The sequence below is a fragment of the Mustela erminea genome, chromosome 16, assembly GCF_009829155.1.
Source record: "Mustela erminea isolate mMusErm1 chromosome 16, mMusErm1.Pri, whole genome shotgun sequence".
NCBI classification, from domain to species: domain Eukaryota; kingdom Metazoa; phylum Chordata; class Mammalia; order Carnivora; family Mustelidae; genus Mustela; species Mustela erminea.
Genome location: NC_045629.1, coordinates 56,165,830 through 56,184,831, shown reverse-complemented (window position 1 = coordinate 56,184,831; position 19,002 = coordinate 56,165,830). Strand labels below are relative to the sequence as shown.

The following is a 19,002-nucleotide window of genomic DNA, read 5'->3' as shown; positions in this document are numbered from 1 at the left end:
TCAAGTAAATAAATAAAATCTTTAAAAATGAATAAATAAAGGCTTTAGGTTTCTCCTGTCTTAAGCAGGAAACAGAATAAAATAGATAAAAATACTCTGCCTTTTTTCTCCCTGCCATTACTGTGCACACCCCCACCCACCCACCTTCTCTCACAATCAAATTTGTTAAAAGTCATCTCTCTTATTCTCTGTTGAGTTTCCTGGTGCTCCATCTGCTGCCCCCCCCCCGCCCCCGCCAATCCATTCATTCGCTACTTCATGGAAGCTAGTGTAGTCCCCCGAGCACTCTATGGGGATTGCACTCACAGAGGCTGCCAATGACTGTTCGGGGTGCTTTTTCAGTTATCTTTACCTCTTTCTATTGACCTCCATGGAAAGTCTCCTCCTTTGGCCTTTGTGACTCTACTTCCTCCTGGCTTTCTTCCTCTCTCTCTGGCAATTCCTTTTATTTACTTTATTATTTTATTTATTTCCTATGCTTGTTTATTTTATGGGCTCTTCATCCCATTCTCGCCAGAATTCTGGCTACTCCAGGGTTGCTTGTTTATTCCACAAAATTTCCCCTAATAATCATGTTTACCCCAGAGTCCCCAGCCAACCGACTGGACTCTGATTGCTCCAAATCTATATCTCCAGGCCAGGTGGCCTTCTGAGCTCAAGTCTGTATTTCAAAACTGTGGCCCTGTATTCTCTAGACATTTTGAATGGAACATGGGCAAGACCGAACTTAATATGCTCACTGCCCTGGAAAGTGTTCCTCTACTAATGGTCCTCATTCAGGCAAATTATACTACCCAGTTAATAATAATAGTACCTAGCATTTGTCATGTCCTTGTTTCAGGCACCGTGCACAATGCTTTGTATGGATTATTGCACCAAATCCTAATAATTACCTTGAGAGATAGGTCCACTGTTAGCATTGCTCTCACAGATGAGCAAAGGGAGACAAATTTACAGGCTCATGTCACATCGTCAGTGGCCAACTCTGGCTCTGCTGTGGGGCACGAGATTCCAGAATGCAGATTCTCAATGGTCACACCTCTTTCCCAGCGGTTTAAGTGACTTAACTTTGATTCCCTTCTCTCTGTCTTTCTGCACATCTACTCAGACCAAGTCTGTTGATTAAATTCCAAATATATCTATTTCTTTCTATTCTTACTGCTGTCTACCTTATCATGGGAGGCCTTTGCCGAACCATCCAGTTATTCTGTCCCTATTGTTGTGGACCCCTCCTAGCTAATGTCCTTACTTTGGTCCAACCCTTTGCCTACATGAAGATAGGGATCTTCCTCAAGCACAGATCTGAGCATAATATGCTTCCCTTGCAATCTTTCCGTGACTTTGCATACCCCTTAGAAAATTGTCCAAATACCTCTGTATCCTAGCTGAAGTCTTCGTTTCCTGGTCCCTGCCTGTCCCATCGGTCTCAGCTTTCGTTGTCTAGTCTTAATGAGCTATGGGACCTTCTCCAGACTGATGGTGATCTTTCTGGACTGCTGGCCTTCCCCAGTAGAGTTCCCCGTGCATAAGCCATCTTCCTTCCCTTCTTCATCTATAAAATTTCTACTGATTTGCAAGGTGCAGCTTGGGAGTCCTCTTCCAGGAAGCCTTTCTGATGTCCATCTGGTCCTGAGCCATCTAGGTCAGTAGAACTATAACTACACCACTCTGGGCTTCTTCTGATAGATAATACTTAGTCCTTTATGACTGTAAGTATCAGTTTACTTTCCTGTGTTTCCTATTAGACTGTGAACTTTTTGTGAGCAAGAGTTCTAACTTACTCATGTTTGTATCCTCCTACCTAACACTGTGCCTGATACATAGTAGGTTTTCAATTAAGCCATAGATGAGTAGGTGCAAATTTGTCCTTACCGCTCTGTTTTCCCATTCCATATAATAGCACCCTGGCAGGGACTGGAATTATTGAACAAGGATAATACCGCCACTATGTGCTACAGTTGGTTTATACAAAAGTATTGATTTGATTGCTCCTAATTGATTAACAGAGAAATAGCTGGAGATCCACCTAGCACTTCATAATCTCTAGATTCTATTTCTCCTGTAAATTCACCCAGAATCCGAGCCTATTCCTATCTTTCTTTATAAAGCAGAAAATATATCCATGCACATTTTTTTTTTCTCCTGCTCTCCCCCACCCTCATTTTCTACATACGTCATCTTTCAAAGGTTTGCCAAGTAGAATCAGTCACTAAGCAGAACTCCTGTCAGAGGAAACGTGGCAGAGTATCAGTCCCACACATTGCTGGAGGCTCCCGTTACTTGACTTCACAAATGATCTTTACAAATTCCTGGGGTGCTCGGCGTGTACCCTGCCTCTGTTCTCTCTCACCCTCACGATGGGGCCGCCTCTCTGAGCCACAGCCTCCTTCTCTAAGCTAAGAGCGGCTGGCTTGCAGAAAATCTGCTGAGTTCTCCCGGAGCCATAAATCCCGTTTAAAACTCAAAACGATGAAGGCACAGGATGGAGAGGCACAGGACGCTTTACCTACTTGCAATTACTGGATAATTCTGCTCAGGCCAGCTGTCCTAGGGGGACAGCCCAAAGTCACCAGACCTGTCCACGAAAAGTTGCAGGATTCTCTTTTCCAAGATGATTTTATCTATTTTTATTGCAACAAAACAGGGCTATCAGGTGTTTTGCATTATCCATTCTATTTTGCGTGCACATTTAGCCTTGTGGAATTTTCATAGCAAACTTAATTTGTAGTTTAAATTCTCATGCACCTCACACGCAGCTCCGGAGAGCCGCGTTCGACTCTGGTTCGCCAGGCCGTGACTTCCCAGTTTTAGAGAGATCCACTTACTCTTTTCACTGAAACTTCTCTCTCCCTGAACCTTCTCTCTCTCCCCGGCTTATTCTTCCTTATTTATTTTCCCTCCCACTAAGACTCCGTCTTTGGCCCTCTGGCCGTGTTCCAAGAGGGGAAACTAGGTCTTTCTGTCTCCAGCAAAGACCCTGGTCCTCTTCCAGCCTCTTAATCAGAGCTTCCTCCCGAGCGTGATTTTTGTCCACTTCTCCTTTCCTCTCTTTACATTTAATCCTAATTATACCTTCTTTCCATTATCTTAATGATCCCCAAAGGCCCATATCTGATCTGATCCAGCTGACAATGTAAGTTTTTCCCAATGCTGAAGACGTAACAATCTACAATGTCCAAATCCTCTCCTTAAGCTGAAGGTTTCTGACGGTGCTTTTGACATCTGTCCCTCCAGGTTGCCCTCAAGTGTCCCGCCGCTTGCGGGTCTCCTGGAGGGAACTGGGGGAGTCACACTGGACCCTCCTGTCTTCCTCATTCCTCACACCTGGTGTTTCCTCGTTATGTGTCAGTCTGTCCCTAGCACCACGGCAGGACACAGAAAGGAATGGGATGATGTCACCGGGGCTGGGGAAGGCACGAGCCGGTGGGAGAGACCCTTGAACAAAGTACTGAGGCAACAGGGAGAGCCGCAAGCTGTGGGAACAAAGTGCTGGTGAGAAGGGAGAAGCCCTGGCTCGGAGGCCAGGGGGTGCTCGGGGAAGCCTGAGCTGAGCGGTGAGTCAGGACGCGCGGATTGGAACAGGTCCAGGTCCAAGGGCGGCTGCAGAGCGCAGGCAGCTGGGGGCGTGTGCACCCTGGCTTGGACGCAGAGTAAAGTGGGGTGAGTTTAGGAACCTCTCCATGGGACGGTGTGCTGGGGACAGGGAGAAGATGGGTTTGGGGAATCCAAGAGTAAATGTAAAAAGAGCTGGGATTTAGGTTTTTCGGACGCTAGAGCTCGTGCTCCCCTGCCTTCCAATACATGTACAGTGTATGGGACCTCGTGATCCAACTGCTGCCTGGGCTGGGGACTTTTCACAGAGAGGTGTGGAAGCATCAAGATGGGGAGGGCTTTACAGGTGGGAAAAATTACATGAGCAATGTTGCAAAATGTACATGAGCCTGGTAGGTGTGGGGAAATGTGGTTTGATGTGCCTGACTCTATGGGGAAGGAATACAGACAGGTAAGCCCCCTCTTCCTCTCTGCTAGGTGCTGTGCTTACTAAGGCTGCGACCTGTCCCGTCACCCCAGCTGAGGATCTGGGACTCCACTCAGGAACTTCTCTCTTCTTCATTGGTCAAATTAGTTGTTAAATCCTACTGATCTTTCCTCCTAAATATTTCTCATACATGCCCCTTCCTCCCCAACCCTGCTGTTACCCCCTACCTGAAGCCTTCCTGGTTTCTTGTCTGCATAGTGAAAGCTTTATCTCTGTCTCCCTGGTTCTTGGCTCCCTCAGTTGTACAATTTTATGAGCCAAGTTCGCAAGGTCAAGGCCTTCGGTGGTTCCCCAGTGCCACAGAATCAAGTTCAGACACCTTCGGAAGACACACGGGAACTTCTGTGGTCTCACCCTGGGCTCAGCTTGGTTACATAAATGACTACTTGTGCCGGTCTGAAGGTTTTCTCATTTTTCTTGTTGGGCTGGTGAAAGCCCACTCATTGTTGCAGAGCAGAAGCGACTCTAACTCTGTTGGGGGCTTTAAGAACAGCGTTTGCCCTCCCCGTTGCCTCTTCTGCGCACTGTATAGCCCAACATTTTTTTCATATTTTTAAAGGATTTTATTTATTTGAGAGAGAGAAAGAGAGCTTGCATAAGAAGGGGGAGGGGCAGAGAAAGGAGAAGCAGACTCCCCACTGAACAGGGAGCCTGACGTAGGCCTCGATCCCAGGACCCCGATGTCATGACCCAAGTGCAGGCAGACATTTAACCAATGGAGCCATCGAGGTGCCCTCTGAGTGTGTTTAACAGCAATCTTTCATATTGCACTTAAAGACAGTGACTCTCACTGGTTTTCCAGAGCAATGTCTGGCTTGAAATTGGCACTCAATAAATGTTTATTGAATTAAAGAAATAATGGATAAACAAAGCCAAAATAATGACGAAACGGTCAGATGTTAGTTTTAAAAGCGAGTCAGAGGAGATTGGGGATATTCCTTTTGAAAGAAGATGATGTGTACAAATTGCTTTAGGAAAATGAGTCACATAGGGGTACTCAGATAGATTTATTCTCATTTTTATATTTTTTCAAAGGATTTTATTTATTTATTTGAGGGAGGGTCAGAGGGAGAAACAGATTCCCTGCCAAGCAGGAAGCCTGATGCGGGACTCAATCCCAGGACTCCAGGATCACGACCTGAGCCAAAGGCAGTCACTTAACCAACTGAGCTACCCAGGAGCCCTCATTTTTATACTTCTGTTCATGTTGTTTTCCTTCTCTGAGTTGCCATCACTCTGCCTCTCTCTCTCCATCCTGTCCAGTGCAGATCTCTCATTACAGACAGTATTTTAAAGGCTCATTGGAAAGCCAACAGGATTTTGTATAAAAAGTGAATTATTATTTGAGTCTGCCATATTTCTAAGTTAGCCTGTCCTGTCTGAGAGAAGGAAATCTCCATAAAAAGTTTTTCCTACTCACATAGTCACCGTTATATTGGGTAGTTGCTAATTTGGCTACTTTGGCATAAAAAAGGGATTCAACAGGGACACCTGGCTGGCTCAGTCAGTGGAGCACGGGACTCTTGATCTCGGGGTTGTGGGTTCAAGCCCCACATTAGGTGTGGAGATTACTTGAAATAAAATGAAATAAAATCTTTTTTTAAAAGGGATTAAAAGAGAGATTTAATAAAGGACAAGAAAATTTTATTTAAAATCAGAGAAGTATATGTCATAAATCAACAACAGTATTTCCACAGAGCAAAATAGTATTGGAATTGACTGAGCCCCAAAGGAAGCAGGCATGTACTTTCTTATACCTTCATTCATTATACGTGTAAAATTCTCTCTCTCTCTCTCTCTCTCACACACACACATACATAAACAGGAACGTGCTGATAAATATTTAACCACTGGCTCTCCACCAAAAAGAGAAAGGCACTGAATTGTCATATTTGCTGATTTCCATAGATTACAAAACTCCACCCATGGCCAATTGTAAGCAACTAATGTGTCATCACTGAACACAGAGTTAAAAAGAGATGCTAACAACCCGCTCTTCCAAAGCCTGTGCTTTCTGACTGCAACACATGACTGTGTGTCCCCACTTTTGGAAGACTGTTATGTGCTAGACACCGTGCTGAGCTCACTGAGGACACAAGGTTCTGCTCTTAAGGATATTAATGGCAATAGGGTGGTGGACAGACCACCAATTATGATACTTAAGGATTACTAAGCTAGCAGTATATGCAAAGTATTATGGAAACATAGGTAGAACACCTAACATTCATAGTTAGAGCTAGGCATTTAATTATATAAGTCTGCCTGAGAAATTCAGGGAAGGCTTGGGGGGGTGCCTTGGGACATCATCTGACCAGAGACTCAGAAGATCACTGGGAGTTGGCGAGATGAAGGGCATTCTGGCTGAGAGAACACAACAAGTTCAGAGAACTACAAATAATTCAGGATCACTGCAGCATGAAGTATAAGTGAGGAAAGCCACAGGAGAGTAAGCTGAACACACAGGAAGGAGGCAAGATCCTATTTGCTAATGCTAAGATGTTTCAACTGTAGGCCTCAGGGAACCATACAAATCACTTGGATAATATATCTCTGGGAGAGGGAGCCCCTAGTGAACAATGTACAGAGTGATTTGGGGAGTTTGGAATTGGAGCCCAAGAGGCTGGTGAGGTGTGTGCTAGATGAAGGGTGGGGGGAGTGGGGCGCGAGGCCCATGGCGGTGTGAGTGGGGTAAACGAACAGGACAGTTATGAGCTAGAATCACTTGGACTTGGCTATATAAGGTGGAAGGCACCTTAGAGAGACTCCCAGATTTTTGACATGGGACTATCAGATAAGAAAGAGGAAAGTCGGGATTTACGAAGAGAAATAATGGGTTTAGTTTTAGACACATTGGGTTTGATGCGCTTACGTGATGTCCAAAAAGCAATGAAGTGTTGCTAGAGCCCCGTGCTAGAGACTTGTAAGTGGGTCTGGACACAAAGCAGGTGGATGACAAAGGGCACAGCTGCAGAAGCGAGAAGGGAGTTGGATGCAGCAGGTGTAGACGGCCTTCACCAGACTGTTGCCTTTCGTGGGCCTGCTGTGAGGAGACTAGACTGCTCTGTCCCTGAACCTGCCCCGTCATCTCCCAGCCTCTCCTCTTTGGAGCTCTGCTCCCCGCTTCTCCCCGTGTCTTCTCAGGGCTGCTTTGAGATGTTCTGTCGATCTTTACCGGCTCAACTCAACAGCAGGGACTCCATGAAGCCTCCCTCCCCTCTCCCCCATTTTGCTTCTCCCTCCCAAAGCCGTGTCCTTTATCCAGAACACAGTGCGCAGCTCAGGATTATTTGTGCACTTCGCCAATGGTGAGCTCCTCGGAAGATGAAGAGTTCGTCTCTCCGTGTCCCTACGGCCCCCACACTTACGGCAGTGCTAGGTGCTATTTCAGGATTGTGAGTGGACGTTTCATTAAGTTGAGGAGGATATTGAATGTAAAGTGCCTATTGCCCAATTTTGCTTAACGTTGACCTCACTCTAGCTTCATATCTCTCACCCTTCCCCCAGCTCATAAAGGAGCCTAAAGACAGGGAGCCAGCCGAGCCTTCCTCTGTCTGGAATCTGGGATATCTGCTCACTATTTGAAGAATGCGCAAAAAGCTACGTAAAGAAATACGGTTTGTCATTTTCAAAGTTAGCTGATTTTTTTTAAAAACTTTTCTTAAAGATTTTTATTTCTTTATTTAACAGAGAGAGAGAGAGAGAGAGATCACAAGTAGACAGAGAGGCAGGCAGAGAGAGGGGGGGAAACAGGCTCCCTGCTGAGCAGAGAGTCCCATGCAGAGCTTGATCCCAGGACCCTGAGATTATGACCTGAGCCAAAGGCAGAAGTTTAACCCACTGAGCCACCCAGGCGCCCCTGGGTTAGCTGATTTTTTTAAAAAAGCTTTATTTGTTTATTTGAGAGAGAGCTTGAGCAGAGGGATGGGCAGAGGGAGATGGGAGAGAATCTCAAGCAGACTCCCTCCTGAGTGCGGAGCCTGACAAAAGGCTCGTACTCACAACCCTGAGGTCATGACCAAGAGCCTGATGCTTAGCTGACTGAGCCACCCAGTTGCACCTCAAGGTTAGCTGATTTTAAGGGGTGTGTGTGTGTGTGTGTGTGTGTGTGTGTGTGTTTGTGTCCAAATTAAGAATGCTACAGGAGTACATCTTCTCCTTTTTTGTAAGCACGTAGGAAAATGTATTTTCTGTGCTGGTGAAATTATGCCTCAAAGCTACAAATATAAAACTGGAAATAAACAATGTTCCATCTAACCAAGGGACACAAGGCTCCTAACTCCAGGGTTTTTTTTGCTGAGTCAGTTTATGGGTACGTACAGAGTCTTTCCTTACACATGGTGGGAAAGGGAAAATGGAAAGCTGTGTGCTAAGTGAAAAAAAAAATCACATTTTTTTTCCCATCTTAGTGACCGTTATTAGTAGGAAGGATACAGGTGAACCCTGACAAATGAAACAAAACCATTAGAAATGAAAAATGGATTTGTGAAAATAGTCCCAGTAAACTCGAGAGACCTCTGATTTAGGCCGATGCAGAGGAGTTTAGTTTCATTAATTTGTCGGTACGATGAACCATCGATGAAACCCCCGGTACAACATAAGGGACTTTCTCCTCTCATATCCCAGCCTACAGCCTGATGTTACACTGTTATGCCTCCTTTCCCTCCTGTCTCAGAGGGGTTTCCTTGTTCAAGATTTCTTCAAAAAGCAAGCAGCGCTGGAGGCAGGAGTTGGAGGGAGGCAGGGGGAGAAGAGAAAAGACACATTTAAGCCCTTCCTTGATCTGGATTCTTCATTTTCCAGGAGCCTATTGCACCTGTGGAACACGCCTAGGGGGCTGCAGAGGGGGTCGCGGATCAGTGAGAAGGACCGGCCAGAGGGAAGGGTAACCAACGGGACAGGCAGGAAGAGAGCAAACACGAATTTGGTCACAGGCATCTCATTGCATTTGAACAAAAAGTCTATGAGTAATTGTTATTCCCCTTTTATTGATGAGAAAATCAAGGCTAAGAGAAACTGATACAATCTTACCCATCTTCTATTTTCCTTGAGAATATTAATTTCAACATTTTATGATTTATATAAATCATATATATATGATTTATACCCCACCTGAAATTAATATTCTCAAGGAAAATAGTATATATGTGTGTGTGTGTGTGTGTGTGTGTGTGTGTGTGTATATATATGACTGTAATCATATTAAAAAGACCAAGTGAAACCATAAGAAAAAGAATATAAGCCCATGCTAATAAACTGTGGTTTGGGGAGGTGGGGTAAAGGAGGCCTTTTTTCTTATCCTGGTTTTCTGTAGTTTTCCATAATACACATGATTGCTTTCATATTGTCATCAGCAGTAACAACAGCAACAGCAGCAAAGGCATGGGTTGCTTTAGAAAGGAAAGTGTCTTTTGTTTCTTGGGCATGCTGTGTTCCTCTGGTAAGGTAGAAGGTTTGTAAGAAATTTCTGGAAACAAAGACTGGTATTTTAAAGGCTTCCTCAGTCAAATAAAACCTATAATGAAAAACTTGCCATAAACTCATGGAGTTTGTATTTGGACTCTGTTCCACAGTTCCCCCACCAGAGAAAAAAAGGAATGAACTAGGGAGACTCGGTGTAAAAGAAAAACGGTAGTCTGCTCCGTACGATATTCTGCACACCCCAGGATCCGTGGAAAACAAATATTTGCATTTTCTTTGTGTGTATCCGTAGTATAGTCCATTACCAAGATTTTTTGTGCCTCCAAAATACCAAAGGACCCAATCAATTGCTTCGAAATAGACAGTCAATAATTTGAATATTTTATCCACCCAACTCTCTGCATTGGAATGGACAAAACCAACAGCTCTTCTGCAACTGTGTGAAGACAGCTGAAATGGGACAAGTGGGCTCATTTACTCTGGGTCTCCTCGATATCAAAACAACCAATTATAAAGCCAAAGATTTAGTCAATCAGATAAATCCTTTATCTCCACAGTTCCAAGCCACAATGGTTTTGAGTAATTTCCTTGATTCAATTTACCAAATATTTAGTCAGTTTCCTAAAATATAATTGAATCTCTAAACAATAGGGAAAGGAAAAGCTCTGATCTGGATTTTCTGAATGGGGGATAAAAGTTAAAAACAAACAAAAGTGCTCATTTGTCCCTTACATATAAATGCTCTTTTATTTCCTTTTTTAAATGGAGTTCTCTTAGGCTATGCACATCTGACTTTAATAACTTGGTTAGGAAGACTTGTCCCAGAGAATATTTGTTAAAATGTAAATTAAACTTGCCTGGAAGAAAAAAATATGCAGAGAAAATAGTAAAATAAAAGACCCTCGATTCTAAGAGGTGGATGTTTGAACCTTTTGAAGACTTGAGAAAAGAACAATTTTAGAAGAGAAAAAGGCCAAGGGAAGGCACGTTGATTTTGAACAAAACTGCTTGCCTTGCGTGGCTCTCACTGGTACTCAGGAGGAGGGGCGCTTGTGTCTCCTGGGCTCCGAGCCCTGGAGCTGTGCTGTCTCAGCTGGTGTGTCTGTTACGTTCACAACTCACCCTTTCTTTCTTTCAAACATGTCTCTGGTTCACACCCTCCTTTAAGTCCTCCTGATAGAGAATCTTCCTACCTCATGCCTGAATCACTACCAACAATGTCCAAGGCGGCCTTTCTGCTCCCTGTCTCCTGCCCTCCAAATCTGCCTCATCCCCATGTTGATCACCCCCTGAACCAGTTTGCTCACTACTTCCTGCTTACCACCTTGTTGTCAGCTGTCCCCACACCAAGTAAAAATTCCTTTCTCTGCCTGATGGTTGGGATCCTTCACAGTCCCTTCTCTGTCGCTACACACACACACACACACACACACACACACACACACTCCTAATTAATCCAATCTTTCCTTTTACTGCTCCCCCAAATACATCACTCATTGTAGTCAACCAAATCACTCGATACCATAAAAATCCCACCCAAGGGCCCTTCCTTGTCTCCTCTCCAAACCTGTAACATTCTCATCCCAGCCAGGTTCTGTCTGTGTGGAATGCTGTCCCTCTTGACTCTTACTTTCCAAATTAGCTCCCTCCTTTCAGAGCCTTCTCAAATGCCACCTCTTCCACGAAGCCCTCCCGGATCCCTTTAGGCCCACAATGTCCTTTCTCTTCTCTGAACACCTACCCCATCTATAATCAAGACTGAATTTCATGACATATTACTCCAGTGCATTTCCATTGATTCATACACCAGCCCGTGTCTCTCAGGCGGCGCGTTATTGGCATGTGTCACAGGGCACTTCTTCAAAGGGCGGGGCTGACTGGCTCATTTCAGGACATTTGGCACCCCTCCCTCTTGAATGCTGACAGCGATGCTGTGGTGACAAACCCAAATGCTCCGAATACATTTCCAAATGCCTTAATTATAAAAAAGTCCCTTAGAGAAGTTACTATAACATATACACATCTGTTCAACAACTACTCTGTTTAAATGGTGACTGTGTGTAGTATTTCAAAGAATGAATCTGTATTTCTCTAACAGTTGCCAACACACTGTAAATCTGGGAAGGGAGCTAACTGTCAGGTGTCAATCACCACTCCATTTCATAAGATGTCGCACTGAGCCCTCCTGGTGACCCTGGATGCCGCTATTGATCTTCCTCTCCCAGATTAGGAAACTGAGGCTCAGAGAGTTCTACCTTTTCAAGCTCGTACTATTCGACTGGAACCCCTGCATGTAAGCCCAGGATTGTCTGGAGCCAAATCTTTGACTTTTTCTTCTATCACCAACCTCTCGAAAGGCAGCCTGTCTGTAACAGCTTTGAAACAGGAGCGTGAACATGTAACTTAATTACCAATTTAAAGCACATTATTAATGCTGATAGGTACTAATGACGATAATTGAGAGGAAGGACATTAGACCGGACCAACAATTTTTTTTAGAATTTATAACAAGAATATAAATTGGAGTCTAATGAACAAATTTACTCACTGACCTTCTTTGCTGCAGACATTAACCCATGTTTGATCTCTAACTGGGATGTATATATTCTTTACTTTCTTACTGTATTTGTTAATGTTTGTCTTGGCAGATGGTCAGCAGCTCTCTCTAAATTTCCCTTAATCAAGTTTTGAGTAATGGATGCCCAAACGTGCCTTGTATTAGGTAGCACTGCTAGACCCAAAGTGATAGGAATCTAAGAGGTGGCAATGGTTCTCAGGTCTTCCCTGTCTAGTATTAAAATATCTTTCATTAAATATGTTCTATTAAATCAGACTTCACAGTATCATTTAAAATGGTTATGTACTCCCTTTAAGTTATAGTTTCTTATTCATTTCATGCATATCTACAACACCCAAACACCCACATTAATTAGTAGCTCATTTCAATGTGTGCCCATATGTCCAATTAAGATTCTTTTTAAAAAATGTTTATTTAATGATATATTTTCAACATTATAAATAAAATTTAGACTTCTTTGGTGTTTAGGGAAAAAAAAGAAGAAGAAATATTATTGGGACGTCTGGTCAGTGGGTTAAGCCTTTGCCTTCGGCTCAGGTCATGATCTCAGGGTCCTGGGATCGAGCCCCCCATTGGGCTCTCTGCTCAGCAGGGATCCTGCTTCCCCCTTTCTCTCTGCTTGCCTCTCTACCTACTTGTGATCTCTGTCTATCAAATAAATAAAATCTTAAAAAATAAATAAATAAAATAAATTTTTATTTAATTTTTTTCAGTATTCCAAAATTCATTATTTATGCACCACACCCAGTACAGTTAAGATTCTTCATATAACAGCTAATCTAGAGTTCAGGAAGTAATAACATGTATATAATCCACATGTGTACTTTAACATTTAAAGTATGCTCAGTTTCTATCTGTGCATGCAAGAAGAGCTGTATTCCCTGCAGTGGAAAAAAAGAGAAAAAGCCAGTTTTGCTGATTTCAAGTTTTCTTTCTCAGTTATGGGACTAATTGTTTGCTATGTGTTTATTCTGCTTCGCGAAGAAGAAAAAGGAACTGGAAGCTAAGTCCATTAAAGAACTTGGGACAATTGTGTCAATACAGCTGAAAATGTATATGATATAGAAGTGTTTTATTCCTATATTGTCTTATAAACTGTATCTACTGTAACAAAGTTACATTTCATCCACTAGTAAAACCACTGTCTAGCTGTAACCACATCCACATTTGGCCATCTAAAAGCATAAAGGGATTTTTGATTATGGTTGCCAGGAGAAACACATTAAAAAAAAAAAAAAGTAACCATTCTTTGTGACAAATGAATTGAGCTTGGTATTAGGTTTTTTTACCAGAATACTTCCAGAGCAGAGGGCATTTTCAGTTTCTGCATGCTGGGACACTTTGTAGGGAGCTGGGGAAGAGGGTGATAGACTCGCTCCCCACTAAAAACCACTAAGTCCAGGACCGGGAACCCCTTTCAATTATCTGTCTCAGTGAGCAGCTGTAGAATGGTAGAAAAGTTTCATTACGGCTCTGACTCATCTTTTCTCCAACTATCTTATCAAATCTTTGTCATGCCATAGAATACTTAAAGCTATCCAGCTGCTCCCCAGAGAAGACACAAATAGTGCATGTACTTCGAGAACATTTCCCAGAGAGTCACACACATTTTAAAAGTGGATTTCTAGGGTTTCTGTTTATATTTCCTTGTATCATCCCAGCCCCTACACTGAGAACTGCTGGTGTGCTATCACATTTTCCCCCACCTATTTTTAGATCTTTGGTTACTTTAGAGATGGATTTAATAGGTAAAGCAGAAGTTTACACTGTGAAACATGAGCATGATTGTATTTTGGTTTTGCCAACAGCTCAGTAGGGCAAAGTTGATTCCATCCTGCAAAGAACTCTATCCCACATTTTTCCCCTGGACTTGGTGCCTCAGATTTGCTTACCTGCTTCCTTGAAGATACTGTGCTGTTGAAACATCTATTGGAGGTCTTTGCATTTAAATTCTTGTTCTGATGGGTTGAGTCATTTTTCCATGTCATAGAGTTTTCTTTAGGATCTGAAGGAAGAGGATTTAAGAAGAGGATCCTAGCTATGAATCCATAGAGGACGGTGGCCAGTATCATCGGCACAACATAAAAGACACCGAAGTCCATTAGGTAAATAGGTGAGTAGTAATTCCTGGAGATCTTGTAGCCACAGGACACCACGATAGCATTTTTGTAGGTGCTAATATTGAGATCCAGCAAGAAGAACCAGAGCATACAGTAAATGGATGTGAAAGCCCAGACGAAGATGATGATCTTTTTGGCTCTGGAAAATGTGCAGAGAAACTGGGCTTTGATGGGGTGACAGATGGCTATATACCTCTCGATGGTAAAGGCTGTGATGGAACAAGAGGATGCATTAATGCCCAAATACTGGAGATAAGTGATGCAGAGGCAGCCAACATAGCCGTAGACCCAGGAGCCATAGAGACTGTCCGTGATGTTGGGGAGGCCGGCAGCCACCAAGACCATGAGATCGGCCACTGCCAGACTCACCAGGTAGCAGTTTGTGGGGGTCCTCATGTGCTTGGTCCTCATGACCACCAGCACCACCATGATGTTGCCCACGATGCCCAGACCACAGATCACGAGCACAAGTAAGATGGTGACCACTTGGTACTCGAGGGCCACCACCGCTCTTGGCTGAAGCTGTGTTTGGTTCAGTTCACTCACTGTCTCGTTTTCCATCTTCACCGGCTTGATGTTTCTCAGAAGCACTTCTCAAAACATCCTCTTCCCGGTGGCCTGCCTTTATCTCTGTGCTTTCTCCCCCTGTGAAGAGTTACAGCCCAGATTCATTCACAGCCTCCCAGTTTCAAAGGGAGCCAGTCCCGGATGGGCAGCTCTCTCTTCCTCTGCTTTCACCTCCCGTGTTCCTCCAGTACCTGGGCTCACGTGTACTTCTGAAAACTCCTTATTGAACCTCTACTGTAGGCTCGAGGTACCGTTTTTGACCAGCTTAATAAGAGGCACCTGTTTCCTCTTAATGGTGAAAAACGCGGAAAAGAAACAGAGGAAGCTCCCTACTTTGAGAGGGTGCCCAGTAGGAAAAACTAAGTGATATCTGCTAGCTGAAAAATAAATACAGAAACCTCTCAGATGCTTGGGAAAAGGGGAAAGAAGAAAAAGGGATGGGGAGGGGGGTAGAGGGAGCAGAGACGCTCAATGATGAAGCTTGGTAGGAATTTAACGTTTGCCTCCTTTGCTCTCAGAGGGTGGGATCACCGGGCTACGAAACCACAAGTCTTTGAGCCCCCCTTGCCCTCTGCCCCCTGCCCTACCTTCCCCATAGAAACCAATTTCTTCTCTTACCTTTTCTTCTGTGGCGCTGCCTGCTTTTTCCCGGGTGGATGAAGCAGCAATAAGTGCAAGTTTCCAATCCCGCAGGAGGGTCTCGTCTACCTTGTGGACGGGGAGACCACTTAGCCCCGCAGCTCCTCGGAACCCTTTGCAAGTGCTGGGGGACCGCACAGCCGCAGCCTGGAGGGGAGCCGCGCGGGAGCCGCGCGGCGAGGCTGTCAAATCACAAAGCGTCCCCTAATGAGCACACTCGCTCTCTCCTTCTCTCCCTCCCTCTCTCCCTCCATCACCGCCCCCCGCCCGTCCCCCCTCCCCCCTCCCCACTGACAACTGCCCGTCCCTTCTCACGGATTCATTCATGATCTTCTCGCTTTGAAGGATTTCCTTTTAAGTGTGCTGAAGACACCGTCCTCAGTCTGGAAGTTTGCAATTCTAAGCAGGGATCCCCCAGAGCAGTGGGGGACGGCACTTGCTTCTAGTCGAAGTCCTACAGGAACTCCAGGACCTGAGCAGCCCTGAAATAAGTATTTACACACCCTGTGTGATAGGACTTTGGGGAAAGCAAATCCTTTTCAGTCCAGACACGGCCCTTGAAGCTTGAAATATCTGTCTGAAAAATAAATACAGGAATCAACTTCTTCCTCTACTATGGAAAGAAATCAACTTCTTCCTCTACTATGGAAACCCTTAAACCCATTTCTCCGGGAGCCACAGACACCGGCTCCTTCCTCTCGTGGTATATGAATGGAAAATGAGTTAAAATTGATTTTTAAACCATTTCAGCTGCATTCTTCTGAGGCTTATAAAATTGTATTTCTAAAAACGCTTTGAGCTAGGAATACTGACTTAAGTCTACATGTTATCTGTTCAGTTTGTTTTTTAATTCTGGCTCTGCATCACTTACTAGAATCTCTCTACCTGTTCTGGATGCCTCTCCCCTCTTCCCCTACGTCTGGTATACGAGCCACGGGTCCAACCCAGCAATGTTTTGTGTGTATTTATCTTTAGGTGAAAACTTCCCAGGGAAATCTAGGCCAGGGCCGCTCTGGTACCACATATCTGAAGGGAAACGTCACAGATGCTTCTTTTTTTAGAAAATATTTAAAAGTTTATTATTTAAAAATCTTAAATCTTAGAAAAAGGTTTTTAAAAATCAGCTTGATTTTTATTACTCTAAAGTAGCTCATGGGCAAATCCTTACCGTTTTATAGAGGCTCAGAAAGCCTGTCTCCCTTCCATAGGCACCAAACAAATGAATGGTAATGTTTTTCTACTTTTATTTTATGAACTGATGCCAAAAAACAGCCCTGAACCAAATTCTCTGTATGGTGAATAGTTTGATTCTCTGTTTTAAGAAGTTCAGACGTTCTTCCTTCTAGACGCGGATGGAAGTGTAGAGTTTGAGTACCTAAAATCATGGGGATATCAAAACCCCGTGCAAGGCTAGGTACCAACAAGATGAAGGTGAATTCTGGATCGCACTGAGTGATTCCGCCCTCTGAATCCCCGAGGGCTCCTTGACTATCTACTCTTTTCAAAGCATCCTATTACAAATGAATGGCCCACGACCCAGATTCAGCTCTGAGACATTTGTTCTCTGGTGTGTACAATGCTGGCTCAAGTGTGATCTAAAATAATTTGAAGGTTGTCTGCTTTTCAAAAATTGGGAGATTTTCTACTAACTCTGAATTCCTGTCTCTCATAAAAATTAGAGAGATGGGGGCAATCCTGGGTCTTTATTCCTGAATAGAAATAAGCACCTGACGTTGAGTTGTGGTTGTGGGTAGCAGTACGCGGGGGTCCTTCGCAGGGCATGTGCCCTCTTCCATTTCTCTCACCCCCCACTTCCTCTCTTTTGTCTGTCACACCTGCCAGCTTCACTTGGTCATCACACGGCACCGGCCTCTGTAACCATCTGAGTCTTGGTTCCTTACCACGTGCAAGTTCCTCAGAGACAGTAGACAGTGTCGGTCACCCCGAGTGGGATTTCTGCTGGAGTTCTTCTAGCTTCCTCCCCAACTGGCTTAGCACACTGGATGGCCGATGCCCTTCTGCCTCTCTCTCTGGGCTGGAGGACAGAAATTACTCTGAACACCCCTTTTCTTGATAAGTTAGCCCTTTACATTCTGGAATTAAAACAATAATGCTTCCCAGGAGAGACACTGCCTCCCTTCCCCACCCCAACCCCATCACCTCCAACCCAGAATATCTCTTGAAAAGTCATACTTTGAAAGTACATCTTCCTACCCCCCACCCAGGATTTTAGCTTTTAGGACTCTTGAGAAGGCTTTACTGCAAGTCTTACTCTGAGGTGGTAAAGGTGAGGGAGAGAACAGTCATAGTTCTCTCCAGTCCGGCAATTCCAATTCCACGCCAGATCTTCTCACATTCCTCACTGTTTCTGTGAAGTCATCCTTCTGAGTCTCCATTTTGTATCTCTATTCATTTTTAAAGATTTTATTTATTCATCTGAGAGAGAGAGAGAGAGAGAGAGAGTGACCGAGCAAGAGAGAGAACACAAGTGGGGCAGAGGGGCAGAGGGAGAGGAAGAAGGAGGCTCTCTGCTGGGCAGGGAGCCTGATGTGGGACTCGATCCGAGAACCCTGGGATCATGACCTGAGCCAAAGGCAGATGCTAACCTTACCCGGCTGAGCCAGCCAGGCTCCCTTTGTTTTTAAAGCATGTAATTGTTACATTTCAACTATGTTCCAGGCACCTAGTATGTGAAATTGTGTTTTTATCTCGAGTAGGTCATGGTCTGTTGAAAGAAGCAGACAGAAACAGTAACAGGGAGAAATGCACTAACAGCTTATGTTGAAAGGGTTCAGGTATGAAGGGAAAGGCATCTGTTGGTGGTGGGGGCTGTGGGCTAAGGGACCCAGGAGGACATTCCTGAAGAAAAGAAAAGATACTTTTTTTTTTTTTTAAGATTTTATTTATTTATTTGACAGAGAGAAATCACAAGTAGATGGAGAGGCAGGCAGAGAGAGAGAGAGAGAGAGAAGCAGGCTCTCTGCTCGGCAGAGAGCCTGATGCGGGACTCGATCCCAGGACCCTGAGATCATGACCTGAGCCGAAGGCAGCGGCTTAACCCACTGAGCCACCCAGGTGCCCGAAAAGATACTTTTTGATAGGTGGAAGAAGGCAAGATATTCTGCCTGGAGTTGACAGGGCATATAAAGCCCAGCTGTGTGAAATGGCAGACGGAGGAGGGAGCCGGCAATTTTATGATCTGGCTCTGGCCATGAGGAGTTAGAGCTGGTCACGAGACAGCCACTGATGCCCACAGGCAGGCTTTCTAGAAAGGAGCCCTCTCCACTGTTCTCAGACCATTCTTCCCCATCCCACCCCCACCCCCCGCCCCTGACCTTGTTGTTTCCAACTCAGGAGAGTCCAAACTTCTGAATTCACCATCCCGGACTTGACTATTCATTGTGGTTCTGTCTGTTTTCAGTCCACTCCATGCTCTCTGCAAAATTACATTTTCAAAGTAGCTGTGATTTCATAAACTAGGCTTTTTAGTTGTACACCTCAATCTGATCATATCAAATAAATGTTCTCTGTGGTAAAGAACTGCACAATAATGGGGTTCAATTAAACCTTACATTTTGATTTTTTTTCTCATAATAGCACCTTACGTTATAACCAGCCACAGTTTCTATATCTTTTGAGTA

The 19,002-nt window shown here is 44.3% G+C and overlaps 1 protein-coding gene across 1 annotated transcript in view; it reads right to left on the bottom strand.

Annotated features, from left to right (window-relative positions):
- Positions 1 to 18,800, bottom strand: part of TRHR (thyrotropin releasing hormone receptor) — a 39,717-nt gene extending 20,917 nt beyond the window's left edge. The window contains exons 1-6 of the mRNA XM_032316882.1: positions 18,697 to 18,800; positions 17,634 to 17,766; positions 17,263 to 17,396; positions 15,677 to 15,938; positions 15,341 to 15,543; positions 13,928 to 14,800 (exon numbers count right to left, since the gene is read on the bottom strand). Of these exons, the coding sequence (XP_032172773.1) occupies positions 13,928 to 14,716 (789 nt within the window). The 5' untranslated portion in view covers positions 14,717 to 14,800; positions 15,341 to 15,543; positions 15,677 to 15,938; ... (1 more) ...; positions 17,634 to 17,766; positions 18,697 to 18,800. The remainder of the gene's footprint in view (positions 1 to 13,927; positions 14,801 to 15,340; positions 15,544 to 15,676; positions 15,939 to 17,262; positions 17,397 to 17,633; positions 17,767 to 18,696) is intronic.
- Between the last annotated feature and the right edge of the window lie 202 nt (positions 18,801 to 19,002).